Source organism: Phaseolus vulgaris, chromosome 2, assembly GCF_051622355.1.
Source record: "Phaseolus vulgaris cultivar YP4 chromosome 2, ASM5162235v1, whole genome shotgun sequence".
Lineage (NCBI taxonomy): Eukaryota > Viridiplantae > Streptophyta > Magnoliopsida > Fabales > Fabaceae > Phaseolus > Phaseolus vulgaris.
In genome coordinates, this window is record NC_143499.1 from 47,184,890 (window position 1) to 47,207,014 (window position 22,125).

Genomic DNA, 22,125 nt, shown 5'->3' on the forward strand with positions numbered 1-22,125 from the left:
TAATATTTATTAGGGTGTATGGTAGAGCATGGATGTCAAATAAATATTTTTTTTATTGTTCTAATATTCACTATTCTTCTAAGAGTTGAAATCACTTCAATAGAGTTAAAATCAAAAGAGCGATTGTCATTCTTTTTTGTTGGTCGATTACCTTTTTTTTTTTTTCTGTGACTCAAATTATCTCTTCATACTTTCTCATTTTCTCTGTTCATCATCTTTGTGAACTCTAAATTCGAATGATACCTACAAAAGACATTTTAAAGTTTAAGTAAAATTTTTGTACTCGGTACTCGATGTAATTAGTACTTGATGATGACGTATCTGATTATTGGAATTGTATCTATTTATATAATTATCTATACCATTTGTTATTGATCAAATTAAGAATTTAGATTGTAATTTAGAATATATTACCTTATATTTGATAATTGATTAGTCTCATTAATTTTCTATTTAGATGTAGTGCCTTTAATCGTGTCGGTCAGTCCTAATCGAATATTAACCCGGTCCGGTAAGTGTGTTTGGATTCAGTTATCTACACCGAACGAAATGAGAGGTAGTAATTATGGGAGAGGTTAATGTTCACATGCTTACATGCTTGCTCCCTTCTAAAGAAAGGCTTGATGCATGTGACAAAAATACGTAAATATTTTCACTTTATATGTTCATGACAACATGCTTTCAGTGTTGAACCTCATATATTATATGCTTATTTTATCGGTTCGTTCTAACTTTTGTTTCTTCGTTTCTGTATTATCGTTGAATCACAGTTTCAAAAGATGCTATTGGTTATTTATTCTTTATTTAAAAATTATATTTACTCTATCGTAACTCTATGTTTTCTAAGGACTAAATAATATTACAATAAGATAAAGGAAAAAAATAATGTATGTATTTATTTACCAGAACAGTATACCATGATCTCTTTGAGAAAAAAAAATCATCACATCCATTAGCTTCATTTTTATTTTCTTTCTCATCATCTTAATGGTTTGGCCTTAAAATATAAATACGGATTAAAGCAATTTAGATATAATTAATTTTCAATTTTAGTCATAATTTTACTTTTTAAAAAATATTAAAAATGATAAAATATACAATAAAAACAATTTAAAAGATCAAATAGTTTAAAACAATAAAAGCAATTACATAGTTAATAGTAGTATAAGTTTTCACATATTTTATTATCATTTTGTTTTACATAACTTAATAATTGTATTTATTCAAATAGTTACTGAAAAAGTTGTGTTTAATTAAATAAGTTATGTTATAGTTTTAAAATTCATAAAAAAAATACAAAGATGAGTTATCTATAACTATTAATAAAGATTGTTGTTTCTATAATTATTTTTGTACACTTTTTTTATCATTCCTATCTTTTTTATCTGAATATTTGTAACAGATTTTTTAATTTTCTAGGATTTATAATTATTGATAAAAAGATTGATATTTATAGTTATTATTTCTTTATACATTTTTATCCAAATATTTATTAAATAAATTTCCATGACAATGAATATTTATTAAATAAAATTCCATGACAATGAATATTTATTAAATAAAATTCCATGACAATGAATATTTATTAAATAAATTTCCATCCAATTATATATTTATATTTTAAAATATTTATAACTAAAACGGACCTTATTAATTATTTGGTTAGACTAAAAAAATATCATGACAAAAACAATAAAGACTATATAATGTATTGACTAAAAAAAATCATATTCTAGCAAATAAAATATACGTTAACTTTTAATCTAGTATTTTTTTAAAGGATAAATTTATGAAGATTAATGTTATTAAACTTTATCATAGGAAACCGAATTTCTCATTATTTTAAGGCTAACGATTAGTTGAACTAATTTGAGGTTAGTTCAGAGGTTGAGTCATTAGTTAACACAGTAATTTTGATCTATTAATTGAATAAGTTGAATTAACAAAATCCAAATTTAAAGTAATTAAATAATGGAGTTAAGGTTAAGTAAAGTAGAAAAATTAAAGTCATTAAATAATGGAGTTGAACCTAAGTTAAGCATTCCTCCACTATTAATTAAATTTAAATGCTCCAGATCCATTATACGAAGCATAAAAGTCAAATATGAATGTTTATGGTAACAATCCTGATTTTGGTTAGATAAGGAAAAATCTCATTAGAGACACTTAATAGCTAATAATCCTGTTTTATTACAAATAAATCCCATTTAGCAATAAAATCCCTTTCAAAAGGAATAAACCAAGAAAATCCCTATTTAAATACCAACACAACAAAAAAAAGATTACACTTTCAAAACGATGTTAATACATTATTCCATCTTTAAAGCACAATAATGCTGAAAAGAATACTATCTTAGGAAATTAGTGAACATAATCCCATAATTAAATTTTCTAATAGCCACTGATCAACAAATAAAAACTCCAACTAGAAAGTGTAAAAGTGTTGATGACAACTTTACACTAAATTATTGAACAAAATAATATTTTATTATTATTATTTTTAAATTATATTAATCAAATTATAATTATAAACTAATATTTTAATATGTAATTATCAAAATAATATTATTTCTTTCGTTAACATTATATTAGCCAAATCATAATTTACTAATATTTTTTCTTTCGTTAAAATTTGAAAAAAATTTACTTTTCATATCACATCTATAATAATATAATAATATTTTTATTTTTTACATTCAATATATTCAAGTCACTTCAATATATTTTTACATCTAAGTCAAGATCAATAAAAAATTATATATTATTTTTTTCTTTAATCTATAAAAATATTATTTTAATGACAAAATCGTAATGGAACGAATAATACTAATGCGATAATTGACTCTTAAAATGGTATCTTTTCAACTAAGTTGGAACAATTTTAAATTAATGAAAATGATGTTTTCATAATATGAAATATATAACTATAAAATATATATATATATATATAATAAATAGTAAATTTGTAATTAAATAATATTTAAAAAATATTAAAAATAATAGTATTAGAGATTGTTAAATGTATAAAAAATATAGGTTTTGAATGTATCATTATTATTAAATTAAATAAGATTAAAATATTAATTTATTAAATTAAATAAGATTAAAATATTAATTTATTAAATTAAGTAAGATTAAAATATTAATTTATTAAATTAAGTAAGATTAAAATATTAATTTATTAAATTAAGTAAGATTAAAATATTAATTTATTAAATTAAATAAGACTAAAATATTAATTTATTGTTAGAAAAAGAAGATGAAATGAGTAGCAAATGCGAAATTGCAGTGACTGGCGTGGAAGGAATGGGAAGCGGCAAAGACAAAATCCGAAGCAAACACATAGTGGAACACCATGTGGATGACCTGGTATAAATATTTGAAAAAAATAAGGTAAATTTTTTGGGTATTTAAAGGAAAGTGGGCACTTAGGAGTTTAGATTCAAAAAAATGAGATGACTTAGTTGTGAACGTGTTAGTCACAGAATTCTCGCCTTCTCCGAAAACGCCCTGGCGCGTAACAAACTCTGAAGTTTTTCCACTGCCACATATATAATTCACCCTTTTCTTTCGCTCTTCTGTTTACTCATTCTCTTGTATTCTTCCGTTTTTTTCTCTCCTGCCAAACGCGTTCACTATGCCAACGATTCTGGTTACCGGTGGTGCCGGATACATCGGTAGCCACACCGTCCTCCAGCTTCTCCTCGCCGGTTACAATGTCTTCGCCGTCGACAACTTCGACAACTCCAGCGCAGTCGCCATCATCAGAGTCAAGGAACTTGCTGGAAAATTCGCAAATAACCTTTCCTTCGTCGAGGTACCGTTTTCTCTTCTATTTCAAAAACAATACTCAATCTAGATTGTTGCATGCTCCTCAGAATATGATGCTTTTGTGTTTTTTTTTTTCGTTCTTGATTTCGATTTAACGATTTCTTTTTTGCATTTTTGGTTCTCCGTGTTTAGTTTCTGTAATTTTTGAGTTTTTCACCGGGCTTGCAAATTGTGGTGGGCCCCACTGACGGGTGAAAACAAAAGTGTTGCGATGCGCTTTATTCCATAGTTCAGTAAATACTAAACGCAGACGGTGACAAGTTCGAATTTATGTTTATGTGTGTTTCATTACAATTTGGAACTAACTCGCAATTAGTGCGACAAGTACACACTAGTTTTTATGTGATGTGTGTTTTAATTATGATTTGTTCTATTGCTTTCCATGATGTACAATTTGATTAACAATAAGAATTTTATTCTGTCGTGTATTGTGTTGTCTCTCTCTAAAGTTCAATTTTAAGCCAAATTATTGTCTGTTTTGGAGCAGATTCTTGTTTTGTTTATTTAGACGTTCTTAATTATTGATTCTTTATTGTGGTGTTGATTGACTCTTCGTTATATTTTTCCTGCTGCAGTTAGACTTGCGGAACAGAGCTGCGCTCGAGAAAGTTTTTACAACCGCAAAGTAAGGATTAGACAGAAATTTTGTAACTGAGAAAAGGAAAAAAAATGATTGTTCATTTTCTGTCGGTGCTTCACGTTCTCTTGTAGTTTTACTTGATAACTGATCTGTAAATAATAGCTGTTTGTCATGTATGACTCTTTTCACCTGCAGGTTTGATGCTGTCATACATTTTGCTGGGCTGAAAGCAGTGGGTGAAAGTGTGCGGAAACCACTACTCTACTTTGATAACAACTTGATTGGGACAATCATTTTATTTCAAGTCATGGCTGCCCATGGATGTAAAAAGGTATGTTCAATTTGGTTTTGATCTTTTTGGTCCGTTTTGATTGGCTTCAACTGCAAGGAGAAATGCAACTACAATGATGAATATCGTCACACTTCCATTGCATCAATCTGTGAGACCAGAATCAGCGGAAGTGCCCACCATTAAAGACTGATGACAAGTGGCTCCTTTACATACCATACATTCCATCAACACCACTCATTTTTCTCTATTTTTTTCTGTTTCTATCAGATCATATCACCTGTTGTACCCCTCTGTTTTCATATCTAGGGGTTAACTACATATTGATGTTCACCAATCCTTTTCCACACTAAATTACAGTTGTTTGTTAAACAAATATTAATTAGAAGCTACATCTTAAGAGGAAGTCTAAACCTTTTCTTTTTACCGTCCCCTGCTATCTTGAAGTTTCTTGTGGAATTTATTGCGCATATATTTTATTGATGGTGCAATCTGATTATTTGACTGATTTTATATTTCTTGGATGATGTCAGCTTGTGTTCTCATCTTCAGCAACTGTATATGGCTGGCCAAAGGAGGTTCCATGTACTGAAGAATTCCCTTTGTCAGTGACAAACCCATATGGACGGACCAAGGTATGACTAGGAGATTGTTGGACAGTGAAAACGAAGATGCTCTAATGATGGCTGCTTACAAAAAGAAAAAAAAGTTTTTTTTTTTAATTTTATAGTTTCTGAGTATTACTGATAGCAATGTACTAAGGTTTGTCTTGGAAACTAACAATGATATCTGATGAGAGGCTTGTTTTTTCAGCTTATCATCGAAGAGATTTGTCGTGATCTCTACTGTTCAGATTCAGATTGGAAAATTATACTGTTGAGATACTTCAACCCAGTTGGTGCACATCCTAGTGGTTCTATTGGTGAGGATCCTCGTGGAATTCCGAACAATCTCATGCCCTTTGTTCAACAAGTGGCAGTTGGCAGACTCACTTCACTGACAATTTTTGGAAACGATTATAAAACCAGTGACGGCACTGGAGTATGTTCTCACTTTTTTTACTTGGTTTAGTGAACTTTTTCCTTGAAAGATTGCATGCAATCTTCACCCCCCACCCCCTCCTATAAAAAAATTGAGAAGAGAAACAAGTTACCTTAAGTTGACGAGGCCACAAATCATATAGCTCAAATAATAATATAAAACTTCCATAGAAATATTCCCATTAATTGGATTGATATGGGTAAAGATACAAAGGGCTTATTAGAGATGTAATTAACAACTAATACACATATATAACAACCTAACTTACTAACAAAGTCCATCTAGCTAATACTACTAACAGTTGACTAATATCCTGTAACCATACACCTTTTCCCTTTGATGATTTTGGACATTCTGATCTACCATAGTTTCAGTTAGGCAACTTCTTACAAACAAGCATACATTCCCATTTCTGAAGAGCTGCCTTTGATTTCTTCAAGGATCTTACAGAATGTATCTTTTTTTCTCAGATTCGTGATTACATTCATGTTCTTGACTTAGCAGAAGGGCACATTGCTGCTTTGCGTAAACTGGATGATGCTAAAATAGGTATTATTCCCAACTTATTATTTTCTTCTAACAATTTACTAGTGTTTTCGATTTGGTAAACTCTGAAAGATTGTGAATGTGAAATGATTTTTTATCTGTATGAGGCAATGATAACTTTTCCTATTGGCCCATCTTGTTTTGGATTTTCTCTTTATGCTATGTTACTTTGTTAAATAATATTGCTGAAACCTTGGTCTTTAACCAAGCCAAATACTGTCATATGATCTAGGTTGCCACTTCAGCGAATAGGATGAGGCTTTTATTGTTGTCGTGATGTTACCTTGTCAAATTTTATTGATTGTTTATGCAGGTTGTGAAGTTTATAACTTGGGAACAGGAAAGGGAACATCAGTTTTGGAGATGGTAAAGGCTTTTGAACAGGCCTCTGGAAAGGTAACAGAGTGATCCTTTTATTTATGTTTTTGTATGTAATATAGACCTTGGCACAACTTTTTGTCATTTTTATATAAATGCAATTTTTTTCTTTCTTTTGTCCCCGGACTTCAAATTTGGCAGCGTAACCATTCATTTGACATGCCTAGTGTCTCTTAATTAGTTGCATTCTGTTAAGATACAATGAAATAGAAGAGATGTGAAGCAAGCTTCAACTGTGTAGTTATTGGACTGTCATCCCTTTGATTCTTTTAAATCTCAAGTACATATTTATCTCTCTTTGACTGTTACAAATTCATGGATTAAAGGGCATAAGATCAAACTCAGTAGCAAGAGATACATTTGAGGCTCTTATTTATTGAGAGCTTATTCTGGCTAATTCTATAACTGACCAGTAACTTTTAAACTGAAACTACAACTAACACAGCTTCTTATCCACGATCTCTGTGATTGACTACTACAGACTCAATGAGCAACAAAAGTTTTAGAAATCAAACATCTGCCCATTATATACAACAAATCTGTTGAATTTCTCGTCTTTAAGTAGATAAACCAAAAACATCTTGAACCAACTCTTTTATAATATATCTGGAATAAGCTACTCTTCAGTACATGGCTAATTTAATTTTACCATTTATTACTGTTCAGAAAATTCCACTTGCAATGGGTGGCCGTAGACCTGGAGATGCTGAAATTGTTTATGCTTCAACGAAGAAAGCGGAAAGAGAACTCAATTGGAAGTAAGTATTGATTTGCTTCAAAGTGAACAACAATTGCCGCCTTTTTTTTTCTCACTTTTAAGGATCAGTTTTTTTGCCTTAACACGTTCTGAATATCACCGCCGTGATATTAAATGACCGAATAATTTCACGTCTATTCAAAAATCTTTTTGTTCTTTCAAACTGCAGCTAATATACAAGTGTTTTCATCCTTTGGTAAAAAATATTGGGCAAGGTTTCACGAATTGTTATTTCCTCCCCCTTTTTATTTTTTCTCACAAATTTATTGTGATTGCAGGGCTAAACATGGCATCGATGATATGTGTCGGGATCAATGGAACTGGGCTAGCAAAAACCCTTATGGCTATGGTAGATCTGGAGATTCCTCCAACTGATGTTTATGATTGTTAGATTAAGTATATATGTTTTCTTTTGGGGTCTTTTTGAACCCTGTCACCCAATAGGTCCCTAAAGTTTTTGTTTAGCCATTCTAAGGTAGAAAATCCTTTCTAATTATGAATTTCAATAACGTGGTAAATAAGTAGTGGTTTAGTTTACTTTAATGATTATTTTCGGTTCCAGCTTACAGGTTAGTTATTGAATGAGCATTCTCATGATCTTCAAGAACATGACTGCATCCTATTTATAAATCTAAACCACACATTATAGAGTATGACTAACGAGTAAAATCATACCTTACCTCATTCATAATAAACTCTTACTTAGCATTATATGTTTTGATTTTCATGCTCTTTTTTTTCTGATTTTCTTCTATTCCTGCCATTGAAGAGGAACTCGTAGGAAGTAAAATAATAGAACTTTCGAATTGATGTTTAATGCAATTCACACACGCAAAGCAACTTAGAACATCTGTCATTTATAAGCAAATTCTCCTAAATAATGAGAGGTAATAATTTTTGGTTTTTCTTAATACTCGTCCTCTTGCCATGGAGAGTTGCCTTTTAAATCTTTCAAACATTAAACTGTTAGAGAAGGTATCTGCAGAATGTAAGAGAGTATTCTGCAACAAGTTCATGCCTACAGTGGCAGCCATAGTGTCTCTTTACAGACCCTGGCTAAGCAGTTGTATCATAAAACACCTTTTGTTTCCTGCACAATCAACAAAAATCTTTCCCAGCCTTCTCATTGAGACCACATATAGCTCAAGGTGATTTATCTTTGGGACCATAATAAAGATGTCCCTCAAGGGCCAAGTCAAACACAATAAAGGTTCACATATGAAGACGAAAATTAATTCGTTCATTAATCAAATCAACTAGTGTAACCATGCAAAGTTACATGTTCATGTGACAGATTAACACAACAGAGAAATGATGTCTTGTACCACATGTTAGAACTCATAATTCAATCTAGCCTTGCACATTTCTACAAAACCCTTTGACACTGAGCAATCTTATAGAGATACCTTATAGCCTACTATTGCCTATCACATTGTGGTACCTTTCAACCAACAAATATACCACTTGCTTAATTATCATCTATCTACATCCAAAAGTGGTTAATACATCAAGTTAACCAGCCTCTTCCCAAGTGATATTACCTAATACTTGTCAAGCAATGAATTGGGCATAGATTCCAATCTGTGAAAGAATAATTAACCTTGGTATTTTATTTTTCATCCAAATCCACGATTTTAATTGAGCCATATAAAGAATCTCATCAACATCTACCCTCCCTTCTTTTGAATACCACCTTATTCCTACGCTCCCAAATGCTCCATACAATTTCAATCCATAGAACTTTCCATCCGAGATTTTGTTTTTGATTTAATTGGAAAAGGTGAAAGTGCTTGAAGTGTGTCATTAGATTGTGGTGTTGGACAAATTGAATATCTACCCACTTACTACATGCACTACAGACCCTAGACAATATGTCACAGACCAAAAATAGATGTTGGACTGTTTCATCGTGTTGAAGGCACAAAGGACAGATCTTGCTACTTTGAACTACCCCTCTTCTGACTAAATTAGTTCCCTTTGCCACCTTTCCGAGAATAGCCATCCACGCCAATGTTTGGGCATTGGGTAATGCTTTAACCGACCAGAAAGTACTAAAATCAGCAAGCCTAACTGATGTATTAGAGTTCAACAAGTGAGCATATGCAGACTTAACTGTGTACTCTCCTAATTCTCCTAGCCATGTCCACCTATCCTAGTTATCCATGTTTGGATTCACCCTATTAATCTCCTCCAGCAGTTCTAGTTCCTCTGCAGCTTCCCAACTGAATCTACTCTTTCTCCAGGATAGTAGTTGTCACTCCCAACCACTATCACTCCTAAGAGCTATTTCTCCTACTGGTTTATTTTGGCCAAACCAGATAGAATACAACCGAGGATACCTATGCATGAGATTGGTACCACCCAATCATTTATCCTCCCAAAACCTGACTCTATTTCCAAATCCAATTTTCCATACTATATTCTTATCAAACCATGTATTTTTTTTGTAAGAAGTGATGAAGCTTGATTTAAGTAGGGCACAGAAGCAGGTTTATATACACATAATACCATGTTAGGCTAAGTTATATGCCAGTCTCTCGTGTGATTGTTTGTTGTGACTGATTCCCGTTATTCTAAATTAAGCTAGGTTGTTCATTAGTGTGTTTCGTTTTTGTAGACATGAAAATCATGCAAAAATAATTGTATTAATATATGTAAAAGAATTTTACAAAAGCAAAATTGTAAGAATTAATTACAGGAGAAAGAGAAGGATTGGAACGATGAAGTGATGAGAAATATGCAGAAGGTTGTGAGCACTAGAGAGTGTCTGAAAGAATGGAAAGACGGTGAGCAGGGATGAAGAGAAGTTGATGAGCAACGTCGTTGAATTGAAGAGGTCCTTCTTTGTTGCATTTTGATAGCAACCTTGCAGCTTCCTCCTTTGTCAGTCTAATCCTCACTCTCATCCCTTCTTTTTCTCCCACCTCCTCACCACTCTCACACCTTCTTTTCTCAAACTCCTTTTCATTTTCTTCTCCCATGATCGTAGCTTCTACCTCTGCAAACCTCACCCTTTTCTTCACTGCCCTCCTCGCCCTCTTTTTTTCTGTCAACTCATCTCTGTAAACATCCTTTCTCTCTTCCACTGCCTCTACTTTTGCTTTTTTATGTGACACTTTCCCACTGAAGCATGCAAATATGGTGCGAATCATTCTTAGTTAAAGAGAATGAGTTATCAGTTTTATGAAATGGCAGATGCAGTTAGAGAATGGGAGCTTTGAAGTGTACTGAGCAAAAGGACCACGGAAGAGTGATTTTATAGCAATGATCTTCTAGGGTTGGTCTAGCAGAAGTTTGAAGTGTCAATTGGGCAAACAAAGAAAATAATAGTAAAAGGTGTTAGTTTCCATGGAAATTTTCTTAGCCAATGAGTCTTCCAAAGAAATTTAGTATCTATAGTATTAGTCAAGCTTCAGGTGATTGACTGTCAAATGGGATGTTTCTCTTTTGTGCATCTTCTGCATACTGAACTTCAAGATACTATATTCTCATTTTTGAAAGGGTCAATTATATATACAGATACACCACCGAGGGCTTTTTTGGCATGTTAGACATGATCTGAATACACACACCTTGGCCACTTCTACAGCTCGTGACCCCTTCAAGAAAGCAGCACTTTTTCTGTCCATTGGAAACGAGACAACCATTTTTTTTTAGATTGCCAAATTTGAAGCTTCAAGAGTTATCTTCCAAGACACCTGATTTAGAATGAAAAAATAAATATAAAAAAACGGGATCAATTGCGGAGTCTGATTTAGAAACATTTTAAAACTGTTGTATACATTGGAAAAAAAAATTGGATTGTTTAAAATAACAATGACTTTATTATTATAGGTGTAAAACAATTCTTAAGTATGTATCTATCATACTAGGACAAACCTCTTAAATGGTTTCTCACGTATCTGACATCAACACTCGTGCAACATTCATATGACACATATCGTTAAAGTGTCCAATTTAAAAAATATTTGTTGAATTTCTGACAATTTTAACACGATTCTAACACAATTTTAAAAAAAATATATTAATATTTTAAAACTCAAACTTATTGTATAAATTTTTATTATGATTACAAAAATAAATAAAATTTTTTTGAACCACTCATGAAAAATATTTTTATGATAAAAAAAGAATTTAAACAATATTTATTTACATAAATCTTTATTGTTAATTTATATAATTTATAATTATATAATATATAGATCTGTGTTATTTTATTATATATTTTAGAAATTATACGTATTTATGTTAGATAAGTATGAATATAAGAACTCATTGTTTCATTGAGGCACCTTGTAAGGGGTATGCAGCATGCAACAATAAGAAGGTAAGTTAGTAATGAGTAACTTACTGGATTATCAAAACCCAAGGGTCAAACTATTTTAAGCAAACGCGTGATGAAAATTAAAAGTTTTTCCTTAGCATTCTTATTGAGTCTCTGCTGAATTCCATATCACGGTATCTTAGAAAGTGATAGGAAGAATGAGTCGTGGAGAAATTATGCAACGCGCTTTGGATTGAAATTAGACTAAGCTGGGACCAATTCAATTTCATTATGTTTCCAAACCATAGTTAGTATCTAATGTTAACAGTGGTCATGTTCTAATTATATTGGTTCAAATTGATCATAAATCGAATCTGAATTGTAAACCTTATAATAATCACATTGCACTATCTTTTTTATGAGTTTTTACTAGTTCACATGTGAATCACATACACAATAGCCAAACAACAAATCAACCATTAAATACAATTAAAATGATGTAATTCAAGCACCAAAATTACATCACACCACTCTTGAAATCCCTTAAAGAAAATAACATTTGTCAGCACCACACTGTCATCAAAACAAGATTCATTTGGTCTTCTAGGAAATTTGATTTCATCTATCAAGTCCAAAACTGTGTTGTATTTTTACATATACAAACAAACAAGTTTCAACTATTCTCCTATTAGTATCTTGAATCTGAAAGCTAAATCTTTTGCGCTGTTGATTTTTAATCTTTCTCACGATCCTTCAAAATGGAGACCCAATGTAGCGTTCTTTGAGTAGTTAGAAGCTTTTCAAGAACTTATCAATGAAGGAAAGGTGATGTATATCACTGTTTGAATTTTCCTTAGCTTTTCTAGAACTTACCTTACACAACAAAATTGCATGGTAGCCGTCAAATTACTAAGCAACATATTAACCTTTATTTAAGTGCTAAATTTAGATATTTTTTCATTTATTTATAAAATTGTTATAGTTAAATTAGGAACTAACTCAAAAATTGTAGGTACAGCTGGAAGATGGCGTTGTGGATAGAAAAATTATATATTCCTTGAAGCGCAATTACTTCCTGAACCTGCTCCCAATTTTAGTATCAAATGACGAAAATGCCCTTATACAAAATGGGTACATAAAAAATACATTTTGAATCTTTTTTTAATATGTTTCGGATTTTTTTTTAATACAGAATGAGATTTTTATTTTTATTTCTGAAACATAATAATATTTTTCCAGATTTTCATATTTAAAATGAAGTGTATTTTTGAAAATTTTAAACTATGTAGGTGCAGGTTTATAAGATTGAGTGTGAGAAGAATTTGACTCCTTGAAGACCCTGGTCAGGTAAGCTTTTTCCATTTCATCAATTAATTAATTCTTAAAAAGCTATTTGGGAATTTTCATTTTGAAAGAAGTTACATGTTAACTTGGTTAAGTGAAAAAAAAAAGTAATAAAAAATATAGTCAGGTTTAACTATATATATGTGTATATATATATATATATATCCACATTTTACTTTCTAGTATATCTTTTAATTTATGTGAAATTATTTTATTTATTTTCTTTTCTCTTTTCTATTCTCTCGTATCTTATTGGTTCTTAATTCAATTTTATTTATTTATTTTAGATTTAAATATTTTAAATAATATTTTAAATCAAAACAAAATAACCTATAAGTAAACATATATTAAATTCAAAATTAAAGTAAACGTTAATATATAAAATACATAAATTTTAACTCAATAAAATAAATAGCATGAAAAAAAATCGGATAGAAAAATCAGGGCCTTTCTTTTTCCCTAGCAGGTTATAAAAAAGAATCAAAAGAAGTGGCTTGTTTTATCATATTACTAATTTTAAAGTATGTTCATACTTTGGGGATATTATATTGTATTAATATTTGATAAAAAGAAGAAGAAGTGCTTTTATTTGTTTGTTTATACATTAAAATAACGCTTCTTTGAAACGAAATATTAAATATTACTTTTTATATTTTATTTATTTATTATCTTCAAAACATCTATCAAATTTGTCTTTTTTACCCTTTTTGAATAAGACGGAATTTTATTATTCCTGTATTACTGTTTTTTTAGATATTGATTTGTATTTTACTGTTTATTTTAACTCTAACAATTGTTATTTTGTCAAAACAAGAGATTTCTCATGAGTAAATAAAACGGAGCGATTAAAACTACAAGGTTAAAATTCATTTGAAAAAATATATAAATTAAAGTTAAACAATTAAAATCGTCTATTTTTTCAAATATATGAATTAAGATTCAACCATTAAAACTATGGTGACAAAAATGGTTCACTCACTAAACTATAGAAAATGAATCTAATTCTATGGATAAAATTTTATTTTCATAATAGTTCTTATCTTTCTCCACTCTCTCCTGTAATAAACAAATAAAAAATTATGTCCATTTTTAAAATATATGAATCAAAACTAGACAAAAAAAAATGCTCACACACCAAACTCTAGTATTGTATTGTTTTATTTAAAAAATAATTGGGTTTTATTTTAAACAAAAGAAAAAACAATGCCACACAAGAAAAATAGTCAAATTCACTAAGATTTAACAGGTGTAATTACATATATGAAGATAGTAGAAACATTTGTTATCCGTCTAAACGTTAATAAATGTGGATTAATTTTGTTAACAAGAAAGTAAAATAGTATTACAGAGAGAACACAGCATAACAAGAATCTAGCGGTAAAAACAGTGACCGACTAAGCAGTAAAATGCGTTTCTAGTACATTCTTACAGGGCCGTAAAAGATAGTATCCCGTTGGCATCACGTCCCTTTTCAAACCAATTCACACTCCTTACAAAAAGACTCCGCGTTTGCCCTTTCGAACCCTTCCACCACAATCGACACAGCACCAAACGCGAACCTCGCGCTCTCTCTTCTCTCCGTAACCGTCACCGGCGATCTGAATCCGATCCAGCGAACAGATCTCACGAAATCGAAATGGAGAATCTCATCTCTTTGGTTAACAAAATCCAGAGAGCTTGCACCGCCTTAGGTGACCACGGCGAAAACACTGCACTCCCCACACTGTGGGACTCTCTTCCCGCCATCGCCGTTGTCGGAGGCCAGGTCACACCTCCGATCCCTTTCTCTTATTCGCTTCTCTTTTCATTTCGCAACGAATCATGACGAATCGTGTTTCTTTCCCTTTCAGAGCTCAGGAAAGTCCTCCGTCTTGGAGAGCGTTGTCGGCAAAGATTTCTTACCTCGTGGATCAGGTCATCCTCGTTCGTTTCTCTCTATGTATTCCTTAAATCGATGCTTCTGATTTGAAACTCACGCGTGCGAATCGTCTTGCAGGGATTGTTACGCGGCGACCTCTGGTTTTGCAGCTTCACAAGATTGACGAGGGAAGCAGAGAGTACGCTGAGTTCCTACACCTCCCGAGGAAGAGGTTCACCGATTTTGGTACTTTTCTATTCTCAAAGTTACAATTTACAACCTCTTTATTCTTTACTATTGCTCGTTAATAAATAAATAAATGGTTTGTACGTATATGTCCTTTCCAAGGTTATTCAATGTTGTCGACCGATTTCAGTTTATGTAGGACTGCTATTAGTAATGATGATCTTTAATTTGTGTAGTTGCTGTGAGGAAGGAGATTCAAGATGAAACTGATAGAGAGACTGGACGAAGCAAACAAATTTCTACTGTTCCGATTCATCTTAGTATATACTCTCCTAATGGTGGGTTTTGAATTTTGTTTTTCTGTAACAATGCCAATGCCTAGTAGATCAATCTCATAATCTGTTTCTTTGACTTTGAGCGACTTCTTGGACTTTTGCAGTTGTTAACTTGACCCTCATTGATCTTCCCGGACTTACTAAAGTAGCTGTCGGTAAGCAACTTATTGACACACATTTACTATCGATGATTACAGGTGGAGAGAGTTGTTAAATTTTATGATGCTAACATACTAACTGGTCTTTTTCAAAAAAATATAGAGGGGCAACCGGATAGTATTGTGAAAGACATCGAGGATATGGTTCGCTCCTACATTGAGAAGGTATGGTTTAGTTTGTAACTACAAATATCTCCTTTAAGTAAGGAACATCGTAAGCAATCATAATTTATATATTATTTTTGCAATCATAATTTATATATTATTTTTGCTATCATAATTTATTTATGATTTTTGCAATCATAATTTATATATCTGAAAAACCTAACTTGGAAAATTAGCTGATTGTGCAAAAATCATGCTAGTGTTTTATTTTTTTTCTGATCACTACGTTCATAGTAGACATTTTTGAAAAAATATTTCCATGTGGTAAATTTATTGTGCTGAATTTGACGTTAATTTGCAGCCAAACTGTATAATTTTGGCTATTTCTCCTGCCAATCAAGATCTCGCAACATCTGATGCAATTAAAATTTCCCGTGAAGTGGATCCTACCGGTAATTTCAAAATAATTCATTTTCATTCATCTTTGAATACTCTTCATGTTGCATGTTCTTGTTGAAGTTTTTCATTTGTTATTGTGTATTCATAACCAATGCTATAATTTGTTCAATTATAAAGCTATATATATATATATTTATATATGCATATGTTAGAATATATTTTAAAAATAAAATATAAAATATTGGAATTTGTAGAGAAAATAGAGAGACTAAAATTGAAGAAAAGTGGCCATTGAAATTTATAAATGAAGATATCTGTTTATAGACTAACAATCAATTTAAAATTCTTAAAATATTTAACTTTTGATTAGATTTATTTTAAATTTAAATTAACTAACTAAAATAAAACATTAAGGACTAAATCTGCAACAATAACAAAATACTGTGTATACCTTATTCTAAAATCTAATTTTAGATAAGGCAAAATATCATAATTTTAACGCTCAACTTTGTGATTTGACGTAGAAAGGCCAAGTTTGAGCTACATGAACTTCAAACTTCATATCCTAAGTGCTTAAGACATTATGTTAACAAGTTGCCCAATAAATCTCATCAATTTTGTCTAAATTCCTGATCTTCAGCTAAATCCAACTTCAACTAAAAACTATTTCGAATCATTCAATATTGTCAGTCATAGCTCTGCATTCACCAATGATAAAACAAAAAAAAAAAACTTTAAATCCATTTCTTAGCATTTGTGCAATATTAAATGTTTCTGGCATGTAGAGAACATTTGTGACAATTATCACACTTTTCCCTGTTTGATATAGAATTTACCCCTTTCCTTTAGCTTGTACAATTTTACCATTTCCTAGCTTGACTTTTGGTTAATCTATCAATGGAGATAAGAGAATTATGGTGAAAAAGAGGTTTATCTTTGTACCAACAATCTTCTATAGCCAATTTGAAATTCATAAAACCTATAACCTGCCATTAGATTTATTTTGAAATTTAAGTTAGCTAAGATAAAATTTGCAACGATAACAACACACCACTATTCAAACTTTATTCCAAAATCAAATTTCATAATAGGAAAAATCTCATAGCACTAGCAGTGTATATTTATCGCAAACTCAATTAAGAAATTAAATGATAATTATAAAATTAGAGTTTGATTAACAGTTTGATATATGCATATATTTATCAAGAAAACAATAGTTATGACAACACATTATCCTTTGAAGTGAACCCCCTTTACTTTAGCGGGGCCAAATTCTCATTGTGATTCTAATTGTTTAAATTGTTGATTATAAACGTTTTATTGAAGTGATCAGCTTAAAGAAAGTAAGTTGTTGTTCTAATTCTTGGTTTATTCATTTCAAATTTTTAGGGGATAGGACCATTGGAGTTTTGACAAAGATTGATCTTATGGACAAGGGTACTGATGCTGTTGATGTAAGTCAAACAACTATAATATCCAATACCAATATAATGACACGGTGATAATTCATTGCAAGATTAAGGATTCTCATAACTATGGAAAAGGTGTATCAAGACATTTTTTTTATACTGTTATTATCTATGAAATATTTAGATTTTGATACCTCCCTCCTAAATGCTGCACTACTAGTTTCCTTCTTTCTCAAGATTGACCTTCTTTTACTGGAACATCAAGACTGTCAATTATCCATCAATCACAAGAATTGACTGTGAGCTTTCCTTAGTTGACAAAAATGAGTTTGGTTTCAATTGAAACTGAATTCATGTATATTATTTTAACAGAATTATTTGATTTCAATGGACTCTAGTCTGTTTCATATTGATTAGGAGGTTGATGCAGTGTCTACTAGGCTCATGATTTTACAAGTTAAATTATTCTTTCTACTAGGAATTGAGCATGTCTCATTACTTACCTCATAAGTACTGATGTGTATGGCATATATTCTCAGATGTTGGAAGGAAGAGCATATAGGTTAAAGTTTCCCTGGATTGGTGTTGTGAATAGATCTCAACAAGACATAAACAAGAATGTTGACATGATTGCTGCTAGGCGTAGAGAACGTGAGTACTTCAATAGTACCCCTGAATATAAACACCTTGCACACAGAATGGGTTCTGAGCATCTGGCAAAGATGCTCTCAAAGGTATAAAGATAAGAATTTGTAGCATCGTTTGACTTAAATTAAATGTATTGTTTTTGTACTTACAAAATTCTTGTTTTATATCTCAGCACTTGGAAACAGTAATCAAGTCCAAAATTCCTGGCATTCAATCTCTTATTAACAAAACAATAGCTGAACTTGAAGCTGAACAAACTCGTTTAGGGAAGCCTGTTGCCGCTGATGCTGGGGTAAGTTATCTCTTTTTAAAATCCGTTGTTATTTCATGTGTTCATTGGTCAAAAGGCCTTGTCGTTCTAAACTTCTATCATTGTGCATAAGTCTGTAAATATCTATTCCCACAATATGTTGGACAATTTTCATTTATTCATTCATGGTAGCTGTGGTGATGAGAAGATAGCATGACACTTTCAGGCATTCTAGCTTGGTGTTTGAAAGTTTTTAATGACTCATTACCCATCACATGCAGGGCAAGTTGTACTCAATCATGGAAATATGCCGCTCATTTGATCAAATATTTAAAGATCATCTTGATGGCGTGTATGTGCTTCATTTTTGTAACCTAGTGTGCAATTTTTTTGCTTCAAAATTATCTCCATGCTGCATTCGTTTTTGGTTTCAAACTAACTTGAATAATTTCTCCGATCTCCTACAGGCGGCCTGGAGGTGATAAAATTTATAATGTCTTTGACAATCAGCTCCCTGCTGCTTTAAAAAGGTTGCAGTTTGATAAGCAGCTTTCAATGGAAAATATAAGGAAGCTTATTACAGAAGCTGATGGGTACCAGCCTCATCTAATAGCTCCAGAACAAGGATACCGCCGTCTCATTGAATCTTCTCTAATAACTATTAGGGGCCCTGCGGAGGCAGCTGTTGATGCTGTATGATTTCATATTTGAGTCATCTAATTTTCATTGCTGATAATCACTCCTGAATGGAAGTTATTTGGCCAGAAAAATGTTTTATTGATTGAAGGGCCTCCTTTTTCTTATTGGTCTGAGCTGACAAATTAGCCTCTTCTCAAAAGTTTGTAAATTGATGAATTTTTTTTCAAAATTAATATTTTGTTGTATTGTGTTTTTTTTTTTTCTTGATTGATTTATTTACACGGTCCACTTCATGCTCACTAGTGTCATTTTAAATGCTTCCAGGTTCATTCCCTGTTAAAGGACCTGATTCACAAATCTATCAGTGAGACCGTGGTATGTTTCTGGCTGTACATATTTAACATGTGGTGTATTTCTTTTAACTATATTTGATGTTCACAAAGCTATTGTGAACTTTAGCATCTTCCTAGCGGTACTTATTTAATTTTTCTGCTGTATCTGTGAGTGACAAGTTCTCGTACTTGTCAGTGCTCTGATGTTTTCTCGAGTATTCCGGTGACAAAGTTCATGTTTTAATATCATTTTCAACAATAACAATAGCTTTATCCCAGTAGCTAAAGTTAGCTTTATGTATCAGACTATGCTTTCGGGTTCATCTAAAAAACAAATTTGTAAGATATTATTCACTTGGTAATACTTTTAATAATTTCTCTCTCATACTCAATCTACCACCCTGTTTCCTGGTTTAGAAACCATGTAGTCTACTCTTCTCACCCGTGCCTTTAGTAGATGCACTAGTTCAAACCACCTTAATTGATTTTTTTGACATCTTTTTTCTTAATAGTTGCACAACAACAGTCATCAATATTTGTGTACACATTGTCTTGGCATACTATTGTCTACTATTCCTCCCCACCGCCTGGTTTTCCATCTAAATACATAGTGAAGAGGGCTTCAAAAGACTTGGCCACAGTTATTTCTGATATTTTTGACATATCAATAAAACTGCCTTTCCTTATTCGATGAAATTTGTATAGGTTTTGTGAATGCTGATGCTTTTATGTTGGAATTTCCAAAGTAATGGAGACAGACTTCAATGTGGGGACTGATGACACTTGTCCTTTTCATGCCTTTTTATAATAATTTATCTGGAATTTTACCCGCTTCTACTTTACATATACTTTTAATCTTTTCTTTCCACTAATCCAAGTTATTCGGGTTCACAATTTCCCCAGCTAATACATAACCTGGCTGATTTACAGGATTTGAAGCAGTATCCAGGCCTCCGGGTTGAGGTTGGGGCTGCAGCTGTTGATTCACTAGAAAGAATGAGGGACGAAAGCAAAAGAGCAACACTGCAGCTAGTTGATATGGAATGTGGCTACCTGACTGTTGATTTTTTTCGGAAGCTTCCTCAAGATGTTGACAAGGGTGGCAATCCCACACATTCAATTTTTGATAGATATAATGATTCATATTTAAGGCGAATTGGTAAGTCTTACTCTTTGCAGGTCCACTTGTTATATTACAACTTTTTCTTCTAGTTTGATGTGTGTGTTCATCATTATGTTTCAAATGGACGACTCACTCACTTATAAACAGGAACAACAATTTTATCGTATGTCAATATGGTCTGTGCTACACTGCGGAATTCGATTCCCAAGTCCATTGTCTACTGTCAAGTGCGGGAGGCAAAACGTAGTTTACTTGATCACTTTTTCACAGACCTAGGCAAAATGGAGGTAAGAATTAACGGTTTTCTTCCAAAGTTTTGAGTTACATTTCTTTTTTAATCTTGATCTTGCAAATAATATTTAATGATCTAAATTTATTCTTGTTTAAAAAATCATGTGCATTTATCTTTTAATTTTAATCATTCAAGAAAGATAAATTTATTTATATTAGCTTGTATTTCATTTGGTTTTAATATTGGACTGCATAAATCCTTTTGGCAGACCAAGCGTTTGTCCTCCTTGCTGAATGAGGATCCTGCAATTATGGAACGACGTAGTGCTCTTGCAAAGAGACTAGAGTTGTACCGGAGTGCACAAGCTGAAATAGACGCAGTTGCTTGGTCCAAGTAGATATGTATATCCATCACGTTTGTAACAATGCTAGAGTTAGTAGTATTGCTATTTCCAGTTCAATATTCATACTCATTTTTTATTCTCATCTTATTATCCATTTATATTGTCATCTTAAATAGATGAGACGATTATGAAAAGGGAGAAAATTGATTTTTTTGTGTTATATAATGGAGTGATTATAGATCTTTCATTTTTGTTGGAGTGCTGATACTTTGACACTTGACACCCACTTTTTCCCTTCTATTTTCTATACTTTGTCCTTTCCTTTTACAGCAACTGTGAGTCTTTCCATCTCCAAATTACAACTTTGCTTACACTATTGAATTTAATTACTTGTTTTTAATGATAAGCCGCTATTCATGTCAAATTTATTATATGAATTATATATAAAGAAATTATATTGGCTTAAAATTACTTAATATTTCATTTATATAATTCAAATTAGCTTTATATTTTTCTTATTAATATATTCAAATATAAATCATTATTTCTTATTGTTTTTTATAAACTTTATATATTTATAATAAAGCCAATATATATTTACAGTTATGTGGGTAATTGGTTAAAATTAAATTTTATATAAAGTTGTTGAATAGTGTAATACTTTCATGTAAGTTATATTTATGTTATTTGTTAATTGATATGCATTAAATATAATATCATATCATAACACTTTAGGAAGAAAAAAAGAAAGTAAAGAGAATGATTTTGAGAGAGTGAATTTTTCTCTTTCGGGTTGTCATTTATAATAACTTGAATACATCATATAATGAGAGGAAAATGAAGAAAATATGAAATAATATATCTAGGAATTAGTTACAGAATAAAACACATGGCAATTTTACAATAAATTACTTAAGATAATTTATTCTAACACTCCTTCTCAACACATATTTGATTCTAGGTTCTCTCTCAAGGATTTTGTTAATTTATCTGAAAGTTTGGTTATTTGATTTCATAAAATTATTTATAATTGATAATATCTTTTATTTTAATAATTATTCATACCATTATTTATACT

At 31.3% G+C, this 22,125-nt stretch overlaps 3 protein-coding genes across 3 annotated transcripts; 2 read left to right on the top strand and 1 right to left on the bottom strand.

Moving 5' to 3' along the window:
- The first annotated feature begins 3,261 nt into the window (after nucleotides 1–3,261).
- On the top strand, nucleotides 3,262–8,075 carry LOC137812730 (UDP-glucose 4-epimerase GEPI48). The gene is made up of 9 exons (XM_068614905.2): nucleotides 3,262–3,817; nucleotides 4,407–4,456; nucleotides 4,607–4,742; nucleotides 5,234–5,335; nucleotides 5,514–5,741; nucleotides 6,212–6,290; nucleotides 6,601–6,683; nucleotides 7,332–7,423; nucleotides 7,701–8,075. The coding sequence occupies exons 1-9, from the start codon at nucleotides 3,638–3,640 to the stop codon at nucleotides 7,795–7,797; spliced, it is 1,047 nt and encodes a 348-aa protein (XP_068471006.1). The 5' UTR covers nucleotides 3,262–3,637; the 3' UTR covers nucleotides 7,798–8,075.
- A 1,973-nt stretch (nucleotides 8,076–10,048) lies between these two features.
- On the bottom strand, nucleotides 10,049–10,686 carry LOC137809543 (uncharacterized). Its single transcript, XM_068610650.2, has one exon. The coding sequence runs from the start codon at nucleotides 10,572–10,574 to the stop codon at nucleotides 10,179–10,181; it is 396 nt and encodes a 131-aa protein (XP_068466751.1). The 5' UTR covers nucleotides 10,575–10,686; the 3' UTR covers nucleotides 10,049–10,178.
- Nucleotides 10,687–14,403: 3,717 nt separating this feature from the next.
- LOC137812732 (dynamin-related protein 5A) lies at nucleotides 14,404–21,294 on the top strand. Its single transcript, XM_068614906.1, has 16 exons — nucleotides 14,404–14,795; nucleotides 14,881–14,944; nucleotides 15,027–15,134; nucleotides 15,311–15,412; nucleotides 15,514–15,564; nucleotides 15,671–15,732; nucleotides 16,034–16,124; nucleotides 17,461–17,525; nucleotides 18,020–18,214; nucleotides 18,301–18,420; nucleotides 18,660–18,730; nucleotides 18,846–19,071; nucleotides 19,342–19,392; nucleotides 20,280–20,508; nucleotides 20,620–20,759; nucleotides 20,973–21,294. Exons 1-16 carry the CDS (start codon nucleotides 14,667–14,669, stop codon nucleotides 21,099–21,101), a joined length of 1,833 nt encoding a protein of 610 aa, XP_068471007.1. The 5' UTR covers nucleotides 14,404–14,666; the 3' UTR covers nucleotides 21,102–21,294.
- The last annotated feature ends 831 nt before the right edge of the window (nucleotides 21,295–22,125 follow it).

Coding starts and splice junctions, on each gene's coding strand:
- LOC137812730 (XM_068614905.2), top strand. CDS start 3,638: ATGCCAACGATTCTGGTTACCGGTGGTGCCGGATACATCGGTAGCCAC. Junction 3,818..4,406: donor ATAACCTTTCCTTCGTCGAG/GTACCGTTTTCT, acceptor TTCCTGCTGCAG/TTAGACTTGCGGAACAGAGC. Junction 7,424..7,700: donor GAAAGAGAACTCAATTGGAA/GTAAGTATTGAT, acceptor TTGTGATTGCAG/GGCTAAACATGGCATCGATG.
- LOC137809543 (XM_068610650.2), bottom strand. CDS start 10,574: ATGATTCGCACCATATTTGCATGCTTCAGTGGGAAAGTGTCACATAAA.
- LOC137812732 (XM_068614906.1), top strand. CDS start 14,667: ATGGAGAATCTCATCTCTTTGGTTAACAAAATCCAGAGAGCTTGCACC. Junction 18,215..18,300: donor TGGCAAAGATGCTCTCAAAG/GTATAAAGATAA, acceptor TTTATATCTCAG/CACTTGGAAACAGTAATCAA. Junction 19,393..20,279: donor AATCTATCAGTGAGACCGTG/GTATGTTTCTGG, acceptor GCTGATTTACAG/GATTTGAAGCAGTATCCAGG.